General features: G+C 45.0%; 2 protein-coding genes across 2 annotated transcripts; one reads left to right on the top strand and one right to left on the bottom strand.

Annotated features, from left to right (window-relative positions):
* Positions 1-4,811: 4,811 nt before the first annotated feature.
* On the top strand, positions 4,812-13,660 carry nek4 (NIMA-related kinase 4). Its single transcript, XM_080001527.1, has 17 exons — positions 4,812-5,193; positions 5,862-6,128; positions 6,566-6,763; positions 6,891-6,998; positions 7,284-7,438; positions 7,636-7,783; positions 8,143-8,781; positions 8,870-8,926; positions 9,030-9,173; positions 9,448-9,615; positions 11,335-11,499; positions 11,681-11,747; positions 11,888-11,991; positions 12,144-12,235; positions 12,418-12,632; positions 12,718-12,851; positions 13,161-13,660. The coding sequence occupies exons 1-17, from the start codon at positions 5,107-5,109 to the stop codon at positions 13,257-13,259; spliced, it is 2,847 nt and encodes a 948-aa protein (XP_079857653.1). The 5' UTR covers positions 4,812-5,106; the 3' UTR covers positions 13,260-13,660.
* A 40-nt stretch (positions 13,661-13,700) lies between these two features.
* spcs1 (signal peptidase complex subunit 1) lies at positions 13,701-15,828 on the bottom strand. Its single transcript, XM_080001412.1, has 4 exons — positions 15,534-15,828; positions 14,359-14,418; positions 14,178-14,264; positions 13,701-14,061 (listed from the first exon to the last, which is right to left on the bottom strand). The coding sequence occupies exons 1-4, from the start codon at positions 15,567-15,569 to the stop codon at positions 13,933-13,935; spliced, it is 312 nt and encodes a 103-aa protein (XP_079857538.1). The 5' UTR covers positions 15,570-15,828; the 3' UTR covers positions 13,701-13,932.
* Between the last annotated feature and the right edge of the window lie 207 nt (positions 15,829-16,035).

The raw sequence follows: 16,035 nt of genomic DNA, 5'->3' as shown, positions 1-16,035 counted from the left end.
CTTTACTATCACTATATATGTCCTACTACTGCTCCACTCTCTTTGTATACGTCCTACTACTGCTCTACTTCTTTTGTTTCTGTCGTACTACTGCTCTTCGCTCTGTGTATATGTCCTACTACTGCTCTACTCTCACTGAATCTGTCCTACTACTTCTGTATTCTCTTTGTATTTGTCCTACTACTGCTCTACTCTCTTTGTATCTGTCATACTACTGCTCTACTGTCTTTGTATCTGTCCTACTACTGCTCTTCACTCATTGTATCTGTCCTACTACTGCTTTACTCTCAATGTATCTGTCCTACTACTGCTCAAATCTGACAATAGCTGTCCTTCTACTGCTTTACTATCACTATATATGTCCTACTACTGCTCTACTCTCACTGTATGTCCTACTACTGCTATACTCGCACTAGATCTGTCCTTCTGCTGCTCTACTCTCTTTGTATCTGTCCTACTACTGTTCTACTGTCTTTGTATCTGTCCTACTACTGCTTTACTCTCACTATATCTGTCCTACTACTGCTTATCTGTCCCCCTACTGCTTTACTCTTTTTGTATCTGTCCTATTACTGTTTTACTTTCGTTGTATATCTCCTACTACTGCTCTACTCTCTTTGTATCTGTCCTATTACTGCTCTACTCGCACTAGATCTGTCCTTCTGCTGCTCTACTCTCTGTGTATCTGTTCTACTACTGCTCTACTCGCACTAGATCTGTCCTTCTGCTGCTCTACTCTCTTTGTATCTGTCCTGCTACTGCTTTACTCTCAATGTATCTGTCCTACTACTGCTCTAATCTCTTTGTATCTGTCCTGCTACTGCTCTACTCTCACTACTGTATATCTGTCCTACTACCGCTTTTCTGTCCTACTAATACTTTACTCTCTTTATATGTGTCCTACTACTACTTTACTCTGATAGCTGTCCTACTACTGCTCTACTCTCACTATATCTGTCCCACTACGGCTTATCTGTCTTACTACTGCTCTACTCTCTTTGTATCTGTCCTACTACTACTCGACTCTCACTACATCTGTCCTACTATTACTTTACTCTCTTTATGTGTCCTACTACTACTTTACACTCACTATATCTGTCCTACCACAGATATACTCTCACTATATCTGTCCTACTTCTACGTTACTCCCTTTATATCTGTCCTACTACTGCTTTACCCTCACTATATCTGTCCTTCCACTGCTTTACTTTTATTATATCTGTCTTACTACTGCTTTACTCTCACTATATCTGTCCTACTACTGCTTATCTGTCCTACTTCTACTGTTTTGCTCTTGCTATATCTGCCCTACAACTGCTTTACTCTTACTATATCTGTCCTAGGATGCTTTACTTTCATTATATCTATCCTACTACTACTTTACTCTCTTTATATGTGCTGTACTACTACTTTCATTTCACTATATCTGTTCTTCTACTGCTTTACTTTCACAATATCTGGCCTTCCACTACTTATCTGTCCTACTACTACGGTTTTGCTCTCACTATATCTGTCCTACTATTGCTTTACTCTTACTATATCTGTCCTAGGATGCTTTACGTTCATTATATCTATCCTACTACTGCTTTACTCTCACTATATCTGTGCTACTACTGCTTATCTGTCATACTACTACTGTTTTGCTCTCACTATATCTGTATTACTACTGCTTTACTCTGACTATATCTGTCCTACTACTGCTTTACTCTCACTATATCTGTCCTGTAATCTCTTTGTATCTGTCCTACTACTGCTCTACTCTCACTAATGTATATCTGTCCTACTACTGCTTTTCTGTCCTACTACTACTTTACTCTCTTTATATGTGTCCTACTACTACTTTACTCTGACTATATCTGTCCTACTACTGCTCTACTCTCACTACATCTGTCCTACTGTTACTTTACTCTTTTTATATGTGTCCTACTACCACTTCACTCTCACTATATCTGTCCTACTACTGTTTTACCCTCACTATATCTGTCCTTCTACTGCTTTAATCCTATTATATCTGTCTTACTACTGCTTTACTCTCACAATATCTGTCCTTCTACTGCTTATCTGTCCTCCTACTAATGTTTTGCTCTCACTATATCTGTCCTACTGTTACTTTACTCTTTTTATATGTGTCCTACTACAACTTCACTCTCACTATATCTGTCCTACTACTGTTTTACCCTCACTATATCTGTCCTTCTACTGTTTATCTGTCCTACTACTACTGTTTAGCTCTCACTATATCTGTCCTACTACTGCTTTATGCTCTTTATATCTGTCCTTCTACTGATTAACTCTCACTATATCTGCCTTACTACTACTTTACTGTCACTATATCTGTCCTACTACTGCTTATCTGTCCTATTACTACTGTTTACTCTCACTATATCTGTCCTACTACACTCCCTTTATCTGTCCTACCACTGCTCTTCTCTCTTTGTATCGGTCCTACTTCTGCTGTAATCTCACAATATCTGTCCTACTACTATGCTACACTCCCTATATCTGTCCTACTACTGCTCTGCTCTCTTTGTATCTGTCCCCCTACTGCTCTACTCTCTGTATCCGTCCCCCTACTGCTTTACTCTCTTCATATCTTTCCTACTACTCCTTATCTGCCCTCCTACTGCTTTACTCTCTTCATATCTGTCCTACTACTCCTTATCTGCCCTCCTACTGCTTTACTCTCTTAATATCTGTCCTACTACTCCTTATCTGCCCTCCTACTGCTTTACTCTTTTCATATCTGTCCTTCTACTGCTTATATGTCCTAATACAACTTTACGCTCACTGTATCGGTTGTGCTACTACTTATCAGCCTCGGTAATATCAGCCCAACTATTACTTTAATCTGTTTATATGTGTCCTACTGTTACTTTACTCTGAATATATCTGTCCTACTATGACATAACTTTGACTATATCTGTCCTACTACTGTTTTACTCTGCCTATATCAGTCCAACTACTACTTAACTCTCACTATATCTGTCCTACTACTACTTTACTGTATTTATATCTGTCCTACTACTAATTCACTCTCACTATATCTGTCCTACTACTACTTTACTCTCTTTATATCTGTCCTACTACTAATTTACTCTCACTATATCTGTCCTTCTACTACTTTACTCTCCTTATATCTGTCTGTCCGGTGGCACGGTGGCGCAGTGCATTGCACTGTCATTGTCCTGCATTGTCCTGCGTTCGATTCCCGCCTGGGGCGCTGTTGGCACCGTGCTCCGGCGGGTTATCTCCCAAACAGGAGCCTTTCTGTGTGGAGTTTGCATGTTCTCCCCGTGTTCACATGGGGTTTCCTCCACCTCACGTCAGTAAGGACCCCCACCAAAAACATGCACCCATCATCGTCTGACCAGCGATGGACATTTATCACCAGGTCCCCGGGCGCGTCCACGTACGCTGCCCACTGCTCCTGGCTGTGCCCCCGGAGGAAGGACAAGCCAGGATGGGTCAAAAGCAGAGGATCCATTTCACCGGCCACCATCAAAGCATGTGTGTGTGTGTGCAAGCATGTGTTGTAGTGTTGTGTGATAAATAAAGACTGTTTTTTCTTTCTTCTACTACTACTTTATTCTCACTATATCTGTCCTACTACTGCTTATCTGTCCTTATCTTTACTGCTTTACTCTGACTATATCTGTCCAACAACCACTTTATTCTCACTATATCCGTCCAAATCCTACTTTATTCTTACTATATCTGTCCTACTACTACTTTACGAATTTTACATCTGTCCTTCTACTACTCTACTGTCACTATATCCGTCCTACTTTGCTCTTGGGCTTACTCACTCGCCGCCAGTTAGCAGGCTTTTATCAAAATTAGGTTTTGTTCTGTTAAAATGTATTTACACTGAGTTATACATACCATCGACTGAAAGGTTGTGATAATTTGGCAACATGAGAAAAGTACTCTTCCGCTGCATCATGCTACGAGAGGAAATGCTCACTCACTCGTGTGCCAAATAAAGCCCTGCATGGATGACCCGGGTATTTTGGACGAGCTATCTATCCATATGAAATACATTCAGCGGCTGGTGATCCACATTGCATTTTACACACTCCCACACCCAGTGGGCCTCCCCGTCCGGTGCCTATTCAGTGTTGTTGCACCATCTTATGGAAAGCAAGCGCAGCTCCGGGCCCCCGTGGCCCCGCAGCGGCGCACGCCCCCTGCGGGAAGGAGAGCGTCATAACCGTGATCCCAACTTCTCTGTCCCCTGGTCCCGTTCTTTCGGCCCCGAGCTCTCGCGACAACGGCAATTCGGACGCGAGAAGGGGACCTGGGGGGGGGGGCCAGTCCTGGGGGGGGCCCACTCCGGGAGTCAGAAGAACAGAGGAATAATATGAATGAACAAGTTATAATAAATCACACAAAATAAACACAAGATTCACAAATGTAAGCAAATAACATATAAGCAGTATTTATATATACAGATATATTTATGTATGTATTTGAATGTGTGTGTGTGTGTGTGTGTGTGTGTGTGTGCGCAGTATTCAGATGATTGATATAACAAAAGAAAGATTAATATGATATAAATGTTCAACATTGAAAGTGGACGATTAGGTGATATGGTTGTCATAATAATAATAATAATAATAATAATAATAATAATAACAACAATAACAGCGTTTGGCCGCTAGATGGCGCTGTGTCAAAAGGCGCTTCGTGTTTCCGGGTAAGATGCAACTGCAGCCAACGTCGTTCGTTTGTGCTGCATTCCCGTGAAACTCGGAAATTGTCAATTGGCAGTGCCTGTCACTAAGAGAGCCAGTCGCGGGGCGGTTTCGCCGTTCGCGGCGTGTCACGTCCTGTCGCCGCGACGTCACGTCTGTTTTCTCGATAAGCTCGGGTCGAGCGATCTGGACCCGAAATTCCAACTTGTCGTCCGGATTATCAGAGCGTGTCCCCTCTGCGCTTCTCCGAGCAGGAGGCCGGCGTTGCCGAGCCCCGACCCTCAAGACGAACGCAGCGCGGGTAGTTGCTTAGTGACGAAAAATCAATGAGGCTCCGCTTCGTGTCGCTGCGACGCTCAAGTTGACGCGCGATGAGGAGCAATAACAAACGAGCCCTGGCGTGAGCGGCGCGATGGAGCATTACGTCCCCATTCGGGTGGTTGGAAAGGGCAGCTACGGGGAAGTGAACCTGGTGAGACACAGAGAAGAACGAAAGCAGGTGAGAGCCAGACGCGAGCACATGCGAATGCACGGAGATGAAGGCGCCGAACTGCATTGAGCCCCCGCAGCTAACGGGCCTGCCTTAGTCAACAGGTTTAATAGGCCTTGAAAAGTCGCACACATGGTGTGTGGTCCATTGATTCTGTATTGTTTTTCACGAAGATGTGTCTTAAAAGGCACGACACACACGCACACGCACGCACACACGTGACACCCTAGTGAATAGTGAATTGATGCACAACATTCGCCAGCACACAAGGGCATCCAGATCGGATAGATGGAACATATTCGTGACCATCAGGCAAGGCAGGTTTGTTTGTATCGCCCATTCCAACAAGGCAATTCAAGGGGCTTTGCACAGCACATAAAACGCATGAAGAGTGCCAAGAAACACATTATAAAAGGACAGAGAATGCACAATGTTACAAAAATAGAACACATAGAAAGCTAAGTGCAAAAGAAGCACATTGTAAAAGGAAGAACACATTATAAAGTTAAGAAATACAGTGCATAAAATAAGCTCAATAACAACAACAAACGAACAGCTCATGTATTTGATCAGCTGCTCGATTTATGAGGACAATACGACAGTATTGCCGTCGTGTAAAGTGTTGATTTAATTTTGCCCTCTGATGAGTGACCAGACGTCCTCCCTCGCTTTGCCAGTATGTGATCAAGAAGCTGAATCTGACCACCTCCTCCAAGAGGGAGAGACGTGCAGCCGAGCAGGAGGCCCAGCTCCTGTCCCGGCTGCGACATCCCAACATCGTGACATACAGGGAGTCCTGGGAAGGGGATGACCGCCAGCTCTACATCGTCATGGGGTTCTGCGAAGGGGGAGACCTCTACCACAGGCTGAAGCAGCAGAGCGGGGAACTCTTACCTGAGAAGCAGGTGGTGGAGTGGTTCGTCCAGATCGCCATGGCTCTCCAGGTATGCCATGAATTGCCTGCATAAAAGCATACTGCGCAGCACTCCTGGTCACACTAAATATTTTTCTTTCAATGATGGATGATCTATTATCGCTTCGGAATTCTAACCTTAAATTGTTGGCCAATTCAGAGTTGTGATCCAATTCATTATGTATCCTGAATAATATAGAGTTGGACCATTTATAATGACTTGTATACAATCAATACCCCAACATTAAAGACATAAAAATAAAAAATAAATGTCAAAAAGGCAGAAAATCGGGTCTCATTTCTTGAGTATCTGACATGTTTGAAATGGCTCCTGGTAATAGTTTTTTCTAGTGGGAATATTATCCTTTACCGATCCCCTATTGTAGCCTGATATCTGTTACCAGGCTGACATTAAATGCCTCTATCTATTGTGTACATATTTTGAATATCTGTATCTGTGTTCCACAGTATCTACATGAGAAGCGCATCCTCCACCGAGATCTAAAGACACAAAACATCTTCCTGACGAAAACAAACATCATCAAAGTTGGGGACCTTGGCATTGCAAGGGTTTTGGAGAACCAGAATGATATGGCTAGCACCCTCATAGGAACGCCGTACTACATGAGCCCTGAGCTCTTCTCTAATAAACCCTACAACCACAAGGTAGCGGAGACATCTCCTCACGCCGGGAAGAGATACGATGGACAACTTGGAGGAGCCGGATCTGATTGTGCAATATACTAATTTAGTGACTGTTATATCTTGACATCAAATTCTACTTGTCTTTCAGTCGGACGTATGGGCGCTGGGGTGCTGTGTGTATGAAATGTCTACACTGAAGCACGCTTTCAACGCCAAGGACATGAACTCACTAGTGTATCGCATTGTACAGGGAAAGGTACAGTTGATCCTTTGTAAAAGGTTTTGCTGCTTTCTAAGCTACGGGCAGTTTTCTTGTTCTGTTTTAAGTCCCGCATATTCAGTAGAGCTTTATGTTTTGCAAGCTTCGCTATGAGACACACAGGTATTAATCAATCAATCAATCAATTTATTTATTTATTTATTATTTTCAATCGAATGCTATATTCCTCGACGGCAGCCTCACATACAGCTCAGTAAGGTCTTAGTTTGGTTGGGGAATTCTTTTTTTTTTTTATATATCTTCTCTCGGTTTTCCTCTCAGTTGCCTCAGATGCCGAGCAAGTACGACCCCCAGCTGGGAGAGCTGATCAAGAGTATGCTGTGTAAGAGACCTGAGGACAGGCCTGATGTCAAGCTCATTCTCAGGCAGCCCTACATCAAATGGCAGATCGCCATGTTCCTGGAGGCCACTAAAGAGTAGGCTGGACTGGAAGTTAACTGCTTGGCAAACAGTTTTGTATTTCTCGTTCTCTTTCATTTCACATGGATTCCACCATCTTTGTATCTCCTCTTTGATCTCAAATTTTCTCATAGCCTTGAAATAAATGTATAATATTACTGTGTTATAACCCTAACCCCATATGTATCCTTTGTCTTTGTTTTCCCTCCATAAGGAAAACTGCCAAGTCAAGAAAGAAACCTGCTGGTGGTGGTGGGGGCGGGGACAGCAGGGCCAACAGCGTAGCGTCTGTGGTGCTACCTCAGCCAAAACCCGAGAGACTGCCAAGTCCCCAGGCTGAAGCTCTCGCCAGGGGGAGACCGGTGAGGTCATGGGGAGGAGCTAGGATGGATTTGGCAAATAACTTTTGCAAAACATTTTTTTTTTAAATTCCAGAAATGCATTTGAAACCTTTTCCATCCAACGTTTGTATGGCATGAAACCACATGAATGCAATACAGATGAATCACATCTAACCCGTATCAATAAAGAAGGAATCCTCTTCAGCCTGTGTTTTAATGGACACCCAGCAAAAAAAAAAACTGTATTTCCCAACCAGAACCCTGGTTTATTCTAACTGTTCTCCAATAATCAATATCAATAATCAAATCAATAATCATCGCTCTACTGTGAGCTTTTTGTTCTATTTTCCCTCTGAATGTTATTCTCCTCTCTTTCCCAGCGAGATGATGTACCGCAGCGGAAAGTTCAGAACGGCGTCTCAGGGCGACAGCCAGCCCGGCCACCTCCTGCACATAAATCCCTTTCACCCGACGCCCTCAAAGCCAGCGCCGTGTCCCTAGCAACTGTCAGCAACATCAGTATCGATATCCAGCCACATGAAGCAGAGAAGCTGGCGGAGAGGCAGAATCAGCAACCCCAGGCAGCCGTGTCAGATCCCCAGGCGGGCGAAGAGACTCGCACTGCCCCGAAGGAGAGGGAGGGACAAAACAAACCTGATCCTCCTCTCCTTCCATTTCCCCAACAGCCTCCCCTCAAAGCCGCGCCGGGCGTCGGCAGCAAAGGCGGAGAGGAGGGGAGGCCGCCTGAGCGTCTGTTAGGTGGACGCTCGCAAGCTGCGAAGCGCCCGACGCCCAAGAACTTCGAGGCTGGTGACATGGATGACACCATGGAGCTCCTCAGAGAGGCGGAGATGAAGAGCCCGACGCCCCATCTTTGCTCCCAGGATGCTGTTGCTGCAAACAAATCCCGCCGCGTGGAAAACAACAGGGAAGTCTCCCAGGTGAACGCGGGCGGTAAAAACGACACCATGACCCTCCTCGTAGCAGCTCCAATGCAAAACCACCACTCCCACAGCCAAGTAAGCAGTGTTTGTTTTTACGGTTGTTAAAGCGGTGCCTATCTTTCCATGGTTGTTGTGCAATCGCTTGCTTCTCTTGTCTTTGTAGGGAAACCTAGAATCCACTGAGGAGCTGTTAGAGACGTTTTCTGCCGTGATAGAGCCGGTGAGCATGACCTACCTTGTTCTCGTTTTGTTATTTTTTTTTTCCTTTTTGTTTTGCCGAAGTGGGAAGAAAAAAAACAAACAAACTTGATGGTCTCTTTTAGGAGCCTTTTCAAGAGGAGAGTCACTCCCACCTCAGAATATCGGGGCCGCTCGCAGCCCCACAGTTTTCTTTGGAGCCACAGCACTCCATGTCACTGCAGCACAGACAGAGGGACGTTGGACGGACGCACGTGGATCAGCTCAAGGTAATGACAGCAAACCCCCGAGGGTTATCTGGCTTTACTGTGACTACAAACAGAACCATTCCAAATGCATTTAGATTAGGGACAGGGAACCTTTTGGTTGTTTGGGACAGAATTGCATATACAATTGTAGGCCAAAACTACTATGACACTGAGATCTGAAAAACTTTATTCTCCTTTGCGAAACCCTGCCTTTAAGCATAACAATCATGATCATGACTTGAAAATCCAATTGAATTGACGTCTTTGATTTTGTTATGATGCTTGTGCCTGTTAGTCCGAGGTGGCAGCTCTCAGACCTTTGCCTCCCCCTCCCGGTGAAGCTTCAGCTGGGGAAAGAAGAAAGGGGAAAGGAGGGATCACAGAGAAAAAGAAAACTACAAAAGGGTCGTCGTCCTCCTCTTCGGGGAGTTACTCCAAGGACGCTTTACTTCCCCTTCCACGGGTAGGGAGGCTACTTCACTTCCACACCGCAGCTTGGACACTGGGATGCTTTCACTCCACACAATGCTATCAGTGTGCAGTGGGGGAGGAGGATACCTGGTAGAGGGGGGTTCCTGAATGCTGAATGAATTTGGCACAGTGATACTGTATACAGGCATACTGTACGTGCAATAGGTGCAGAGATGCAGGTAAGATATTAAATGAATGTACAGATTACATATTGAGTATAACAGATTAAGTAGTGTCCAGATGAACTGAGTGACCAGATGGAGTATTATCAGTCAGTGACATGTGGGTTCCCAGTCATGTCATAGTTAATAATCCTCAAGGCCTGGGGGGGGGAAGAGGCTCTGTGGCCATGGTTGGGATGGAAAGCATTCCTAATAATCAAGTCCTGCAGGGTGGGGAGTGTTGTCTCGGTGGTACGCTGAGCCGACCTGGGCAACTTCCACAGGGCTCCGTCCTGAGAGGAGCAGTTTCAGTACCAGGTTGTGATGCTGGATGTCAGAATCCTCCCGATGGCAGTGAGCGGTGTACAGTAGAAGGGGATTTGTCGAAAGATGTTAAACTTCTTTAGCTACCTGAGGTGGTATATGCCCCGCCTTTCCTCCTTCAGGGTGTTGCTGTGAAGTGTCCATGTCAGGCACTCAGTGTTTTAGCTTTAACTAATTGTCATTGCGCAGAGTACAAGTATTGTAGCAACGAAATGCATTTTACCATCCTAGTAACTGACGTATCTAGGAGCAGTTGGCTGCCATATAGCAGCGCCGGAAGGCAGTTAGGGTGTTAAGCTTCTTGCTCAAGGACACATCAGAGGAGCCGGGGATCGAACCAGAAATCTTCGAGAAATCTCTACCTCCTGAGCTACTGCCCTCTTAATGTCAATCTGAAGCTGACCACACTCTCCACAGTGGTCCTGTTTATGGTGAGGGGTGCGAGTCTCCTCTGCTGCTTCCTCCCGAGGTCCACAACCAGCTCCTTGTACTTGCTGACGTTCAGGGAGAGGCTGTTGGCCGGGCACCACAGTGACAGGTCCTGTCATCGTTTTTGGTGGTCAGACCCACCACCACTGTGTCATCTGCAAACATGATGGTGTTGGAGGAGTGCGGCTACACAGTCATGTGTGTGTACAGGGAGAACAGCAGGGGGCTCACTACGCTGCCTTGTGGGACACCTGCGTGAGGGGTTTTGATGTGTGACTTTACACTCTCACCATCTGGGTCTTACCGGTCAGGAAATCCAGAACCCATTTACACAGGAAGGTGTACACAGGAGTCCCAAGTTCCCTGAGCTTGGTGACCAGTCTGTAGGCTGAACTGTAGACAATGAACAGGAGTCTCATGTAACTCCCCTCGCTGCTGTTCGAGGTGGGATAGTGGTGTACAGTACATGGGAGACTGCCCCGTCCATAGATCTGTTGGGTATACAAACTGCAGTGGTTATGGTCAGTATGTGATGTGCTTTGCTCCAGTTAAACTTGAACAACCATAATTCTCTAATTCTGTATCAAACTGAATGAATGAATATGCAAATATTTCCACTGTGATCATAATCCATTTATTCCCCGTTGGGAAAATGGACAAGATTGTCACTTCAATGATTTTATAATGACATTATGCTACAGACCTTTCTGCCTTTTACATAGAACAATCATGATGGAAACTTGAAAATCAAAATGAATTAATGTCTTGGCTTTTGTTATGTTGCTTGTACCTGCTAGTCCAAGGAGGAGGATCTCCTATCTTTTCCTGCGCCTCCTGGCGAGACTTTGGCGGTGCAGAGAAGCAGGGGGAACAGAGGGAGCACAGAGAAAAACAAAACCACCGAAGCAACATCCCCCTCATCAAGGAGTTCCTCTATGGACGCTTTACTTCCCCTTCCACAGGTAGGGAGGCTGCTACCAGCTCTCAATAGCTGTGTATAGTTCTAGAATAATGTCTGCAGCCCATAATCTAATCACATTTATTTCTGTTGTTTGGAAAGTAATAGATTGTCCTGTGCATTGTATCCATAGACACAGCAGATTTATCATAGTTAAATTAGAAAGGTTCATTTCTTTCTTCTAGGTCCGTCCTTTGTCGGCAAGAGAAAGGAGGAGACTAAGACAATCCCAAGAAAATGCCAGCCATCCAGGTACGTCAGTGCCATGAACGCCGTTGGTTTGGCATTGAATTGGGATATAATTGCATTTTTCCCTGAATTTGTCATTTTTATTTTATTTTTTTTTAAATACAACTAGTAATTCTCCTGCTGTGTATTTTCTTCACTTACAGACTGCGCTGTGAGACGAGCATCTTACGCCGTTTCCTCCCAGGAAGAGCGGCACGTCGTCCCTGTTTTCCGATCCGTTTCCGATTGCAGTGAGCCCCTCAATAAGGTGTTTTTGTTTTTCGTCAAATGACAATTTACGTACGAATAGACGGTCCAGATGTGCTGTGAGCCCCAAATGATTTGCGCGGTAAACAACACTTCACTTCATCACTCTGTCATAAGCGACCTGGAACAACGGAGGTGTTGTCTTTGTCGCAGCAGGAGCGGTCGCTTGGACGCCGGTCGGACGAAGATGACTGCAGCTCATCCACCAGTTCCACGGAGCGCTCGGAGGGGGAGTGCAGAGAAGGGTGAGATCAGTAGAACACGCTGTGCGGTGTCCCCAATCTCACTTTCAAATCAAGCAGTTCACCAAACCTACTACGGTGGCGTGGCCGGCAAAGGTCTTAAAAATAAGGTCGATTTTGTAAGAGTTTGCGCTCACTTTCCCTTGTTGCCTTTTGAAACGATTCGACTTTTCATTTTTGCGCAGGAAGAGCGAGTCGTCCGACATGCAGGATCTGGTCCAGATGATGACCCAGACGCTGAGGATGGACAGCAGAGACGGTGTGAACGAGACGGACCGCGGCAGCTGCGGCTCCACCGTGTTACCGGAGTTTAAGCTCAACAGGAAGTACAGGGACACCCTGGTGCTTCATGGGAAGGCTTTGGAGGAAGAGGTTTTGCCATTAAACGATTTGCCGATAGGTAAGATGGGAGCACGCTTCAAACATTGAAACGCGGCCTCGATCCGTCTGTTTTTAATTCGGTTTGGCACGTTGCTCTCCCGTAGGCACCACATCAGGACCTGCCAAGATCCGGAGGGCTATCGAGCGCCTGAGGACGGACGTGGTGCACGGCCTCGGGGTCAAGCTGCTGGACAGGGTGCTGGAGCTCATGGAAGAGGAGGACGACAACAAGCGAGAGGTGGGACGTCAAGCACAGCGCGCGTAGCATTAAAACCTCTGGATCCACTTAAAGAGGTGCCTGTGTACTCTGCTCAAAATGGGCCAGTGATCCAGTTTGGGGTTTGGAACCACTGATGGTTCCAAACCCCAGTTCAGTTCGAACAGAGCGTCGAACTGAATTAGAGCAGATAAGACATTTAAACCGACGGGTCCTGGGATAGACTGGCTTCAACCTTTTGCAAAATATAAAAACCTGCTTTGGAACTCAGGGAATGTACCCAGTGTGTAATGTGTCACCTCTGTGCGAATCCTCGTTTCCCCACTGCAGGTGTGCCTTCGCGAGCAAATGGGAGAGGAGAAATACCAAGCCTACGCTGTGATGGTGAGACAGCTCAAGTTCTTTGAAGAGGTTTCCTTGAAAGTGTGAAAATAATGTACACGTCCGCTGATCTTGTATAACCTACTGTATATATATGTATAATAATGTTTGTTCTATACTGGTACACACATGGATTTACTTCCATTATACCTATGCAAAGATTGAGTCTTTTTTTTTTTTTTTTTTAAACAGAAATTTTGTAGTTCTATATGACGCCTGTACAGCTGTAGTACAGTTACTACTGTAAAGTGATTTTTATACCGCAATTCACTGGAGTTTTGATAGTCGTCCAAATGCTGTTTTTAAAATAAGGTTATTATGCTTTTTGTATTCTCTTAAACACAAGAAAATGTAGATGTACCATAGATTAACCCTTCTATTCATCCCACCCCCGCCAAAAAATAATTTTCATCCTAAATTTTCATTAAATAGTGGGAAGCACCACAAACAGTCTCTAAAACCAAAAATAAATCACACTGCTAAAGCAGAAATGCTTCATTGTACTGTATTTATTGTCTACCAACTTGTTTCACCACTTTCAGATTGTTTAAAAAACAAAAAAAAATATTCTGATTTGCAAAGCACAATATTTGATGTTAATTTTTTTTCCAAAACACTGAGTGACAAACGATGTAACAAGGTTGACACAACATCCATCCTTCCATCCACCTCCCGCACACACACACACTCAAAAACAAAACAAGTGTTGATGCAGCCGGTATTACTTGTGCTTCTTCTTCTTAAGACCACCTTCCTGGTGCTTCTGCATTGGCTCCCCGCTGCTCTCTGGGAGAACTGGCTGCCAGCAGAGAGGGTTCTTTCTGTACATCGGCCATGGGGGCAGCGTCAGCTTCCGGGGGCAGATGGGTTAGAACGATGTTAACAATGTTATCTTTGCAATTCAACCACGCGTTTCCCCCTGTGCCAGGGTGAATTAAATTAACAAAAATAATAATAATGACTTACCACACAGGACACAGCAAAACCGGCTAACACTATGTACACAGTCCACCCAAACTGTTCAATCACAAGGCCATATATGAATCCAATGACCTGGAAACAAAGTAAGAAGTAAGCACGGCGAGGACACAGGGAAATCAGGGTGTTGTTTTAAAATGTACAGTACTGATATTTTAGATTGTATTACCGCTGAGACGAGTATTATTCCCTGGAAAATCTGTTCGGCCAACTTTTGGCCTTTGTAGTCCTGAAACACAAACAAAGCAGATCAGACCAGTACGAAACCTGTCCACTGAAATTAAATGTTAAATTGAATAGTGAGAGAGCTGTCGTAGTGAGGGATCACAGAACGCTTTGACAACGCCAGCACAGATCCTGTCTGTCCCTTCTCACTTCTGGTCTTTTTCGTCAATCATCCGTCAAATTTAATTCTGTGTTGAAATGAAGCGATAGAGATGAATTTCTTCTTCTGTAGTTACGTTTGTTCTAGAATCCATCACCGAGAATTTTGTTTCGAAGTCACAAGGTTATTATAAGTATTTTTATTGCCACAGAACTGTCGTTCCAACCCCGCCCACACACACACCCCCCCACTCTGTAAAAGAGGCTTATACTGCTGTCATGTTGAATTGCAGAGGTTTGTTTCTTGTCTAATTACTCCTTTGTACATACTACTCCACGTAACGTCACTTTTATTTTGAAAATTAGGGCTCCAACGTTTATCTCCGTATTAATGTGACTAATGCTAGATCCAATGTTATTGACAGAGAAGGAGCAGATAGGGTTTATTGCTAATGGCGCTACAAGACTGCTGTTTAATCCACGTCACGGTGTAGATTTATATATTGACTTAAAACTTTACTCAACTCCTTTATTTGCCTCCGGAGGGGAACTGCAGTGTTACAGCAGCTCACGTGAGAACAGGCAAATATAAATAATAAACCAATCACAATTAATTAATAGAAAACAAAGGCAATATGCAATTAACAAAAACACAAAAAAACAAAATATATAATAAATCCTCTCTTTCAACAATTGTTAGCTACAGCATTATACAGATTATATATGTAGTATACAGATATAAATATGACAAAATATACATACTGTGTGTACCAGTATACAAGCGCGGACACACACACACACACACACACACACACACACACACCTTTTGCAGTGTTACTATCAAGCACTCTGCAATAATAATGATACTGTAGACAAGGTTTGTACCTGGTCCCCATTATGTTGCATGAGCACATACAGTTAGCAAAGCATTAGCATTAAGACACAGCAGCAGGTCAGCTCGGACACCCGGAGGGCCCCTCAAACTGGGCTGCATCGCTCGCTGTCGCTCGTAAAACTCACCATGTGGGTCGGAATGGTGTTGAACCTCGCGAACATCGCTCCTTCGCCTCGGGACGGGACGAGCGACTGGGCCTGGACCGGGATGCGCTTCGCTTCCGGTTTGACAGGGCTACGTACGCGCTGCGCCGCCGCCGGATGCGTCGGTTGGCGGCGCCGGGCGACCGCCGTTACAGGGGCGGCAGCGCCCCCCTCCGTGCTGGAGCGTCGACCGGCGTTAACTGTCCCGCTCAACCCCCTCCGTTAAAAATAATAATAATAATAATAATAATAATAATAAAATAAAATAAGTACTACGTCACATTGACCCGCCTCCCCCAAGGGAAGGAGTGCGCCGCGGTCCGCAGACCTCCACGGCATCAGGATGGGCCTGGCTGACGTAACTCGCGGGGTCCACGGCGTTAGAGGTTTGTGAAAATGTTGGAGGGGGAAAAAAAAAAACGACAAGAGCGCCTGATCTAAATGCAATCGCTGTATCGTACCTAACGCACGACCTGCAGCAATT

Source organism: Zeus faber (genome assembly GCF_960531495.2).
Source record: "Zeus faber genome assembly, chromosome: 5".
Classification (NCBI taxonomy): Eukaryota; Metazoa; Chordata; class Actinopteri; order Zeiformes; family Zeidae; genus Zeus; species Zeus faber.
Note: the sequence above shows the minus strand (reverse complement) of the source record. Positions and strands in the feature narration are given on the sequence as shown.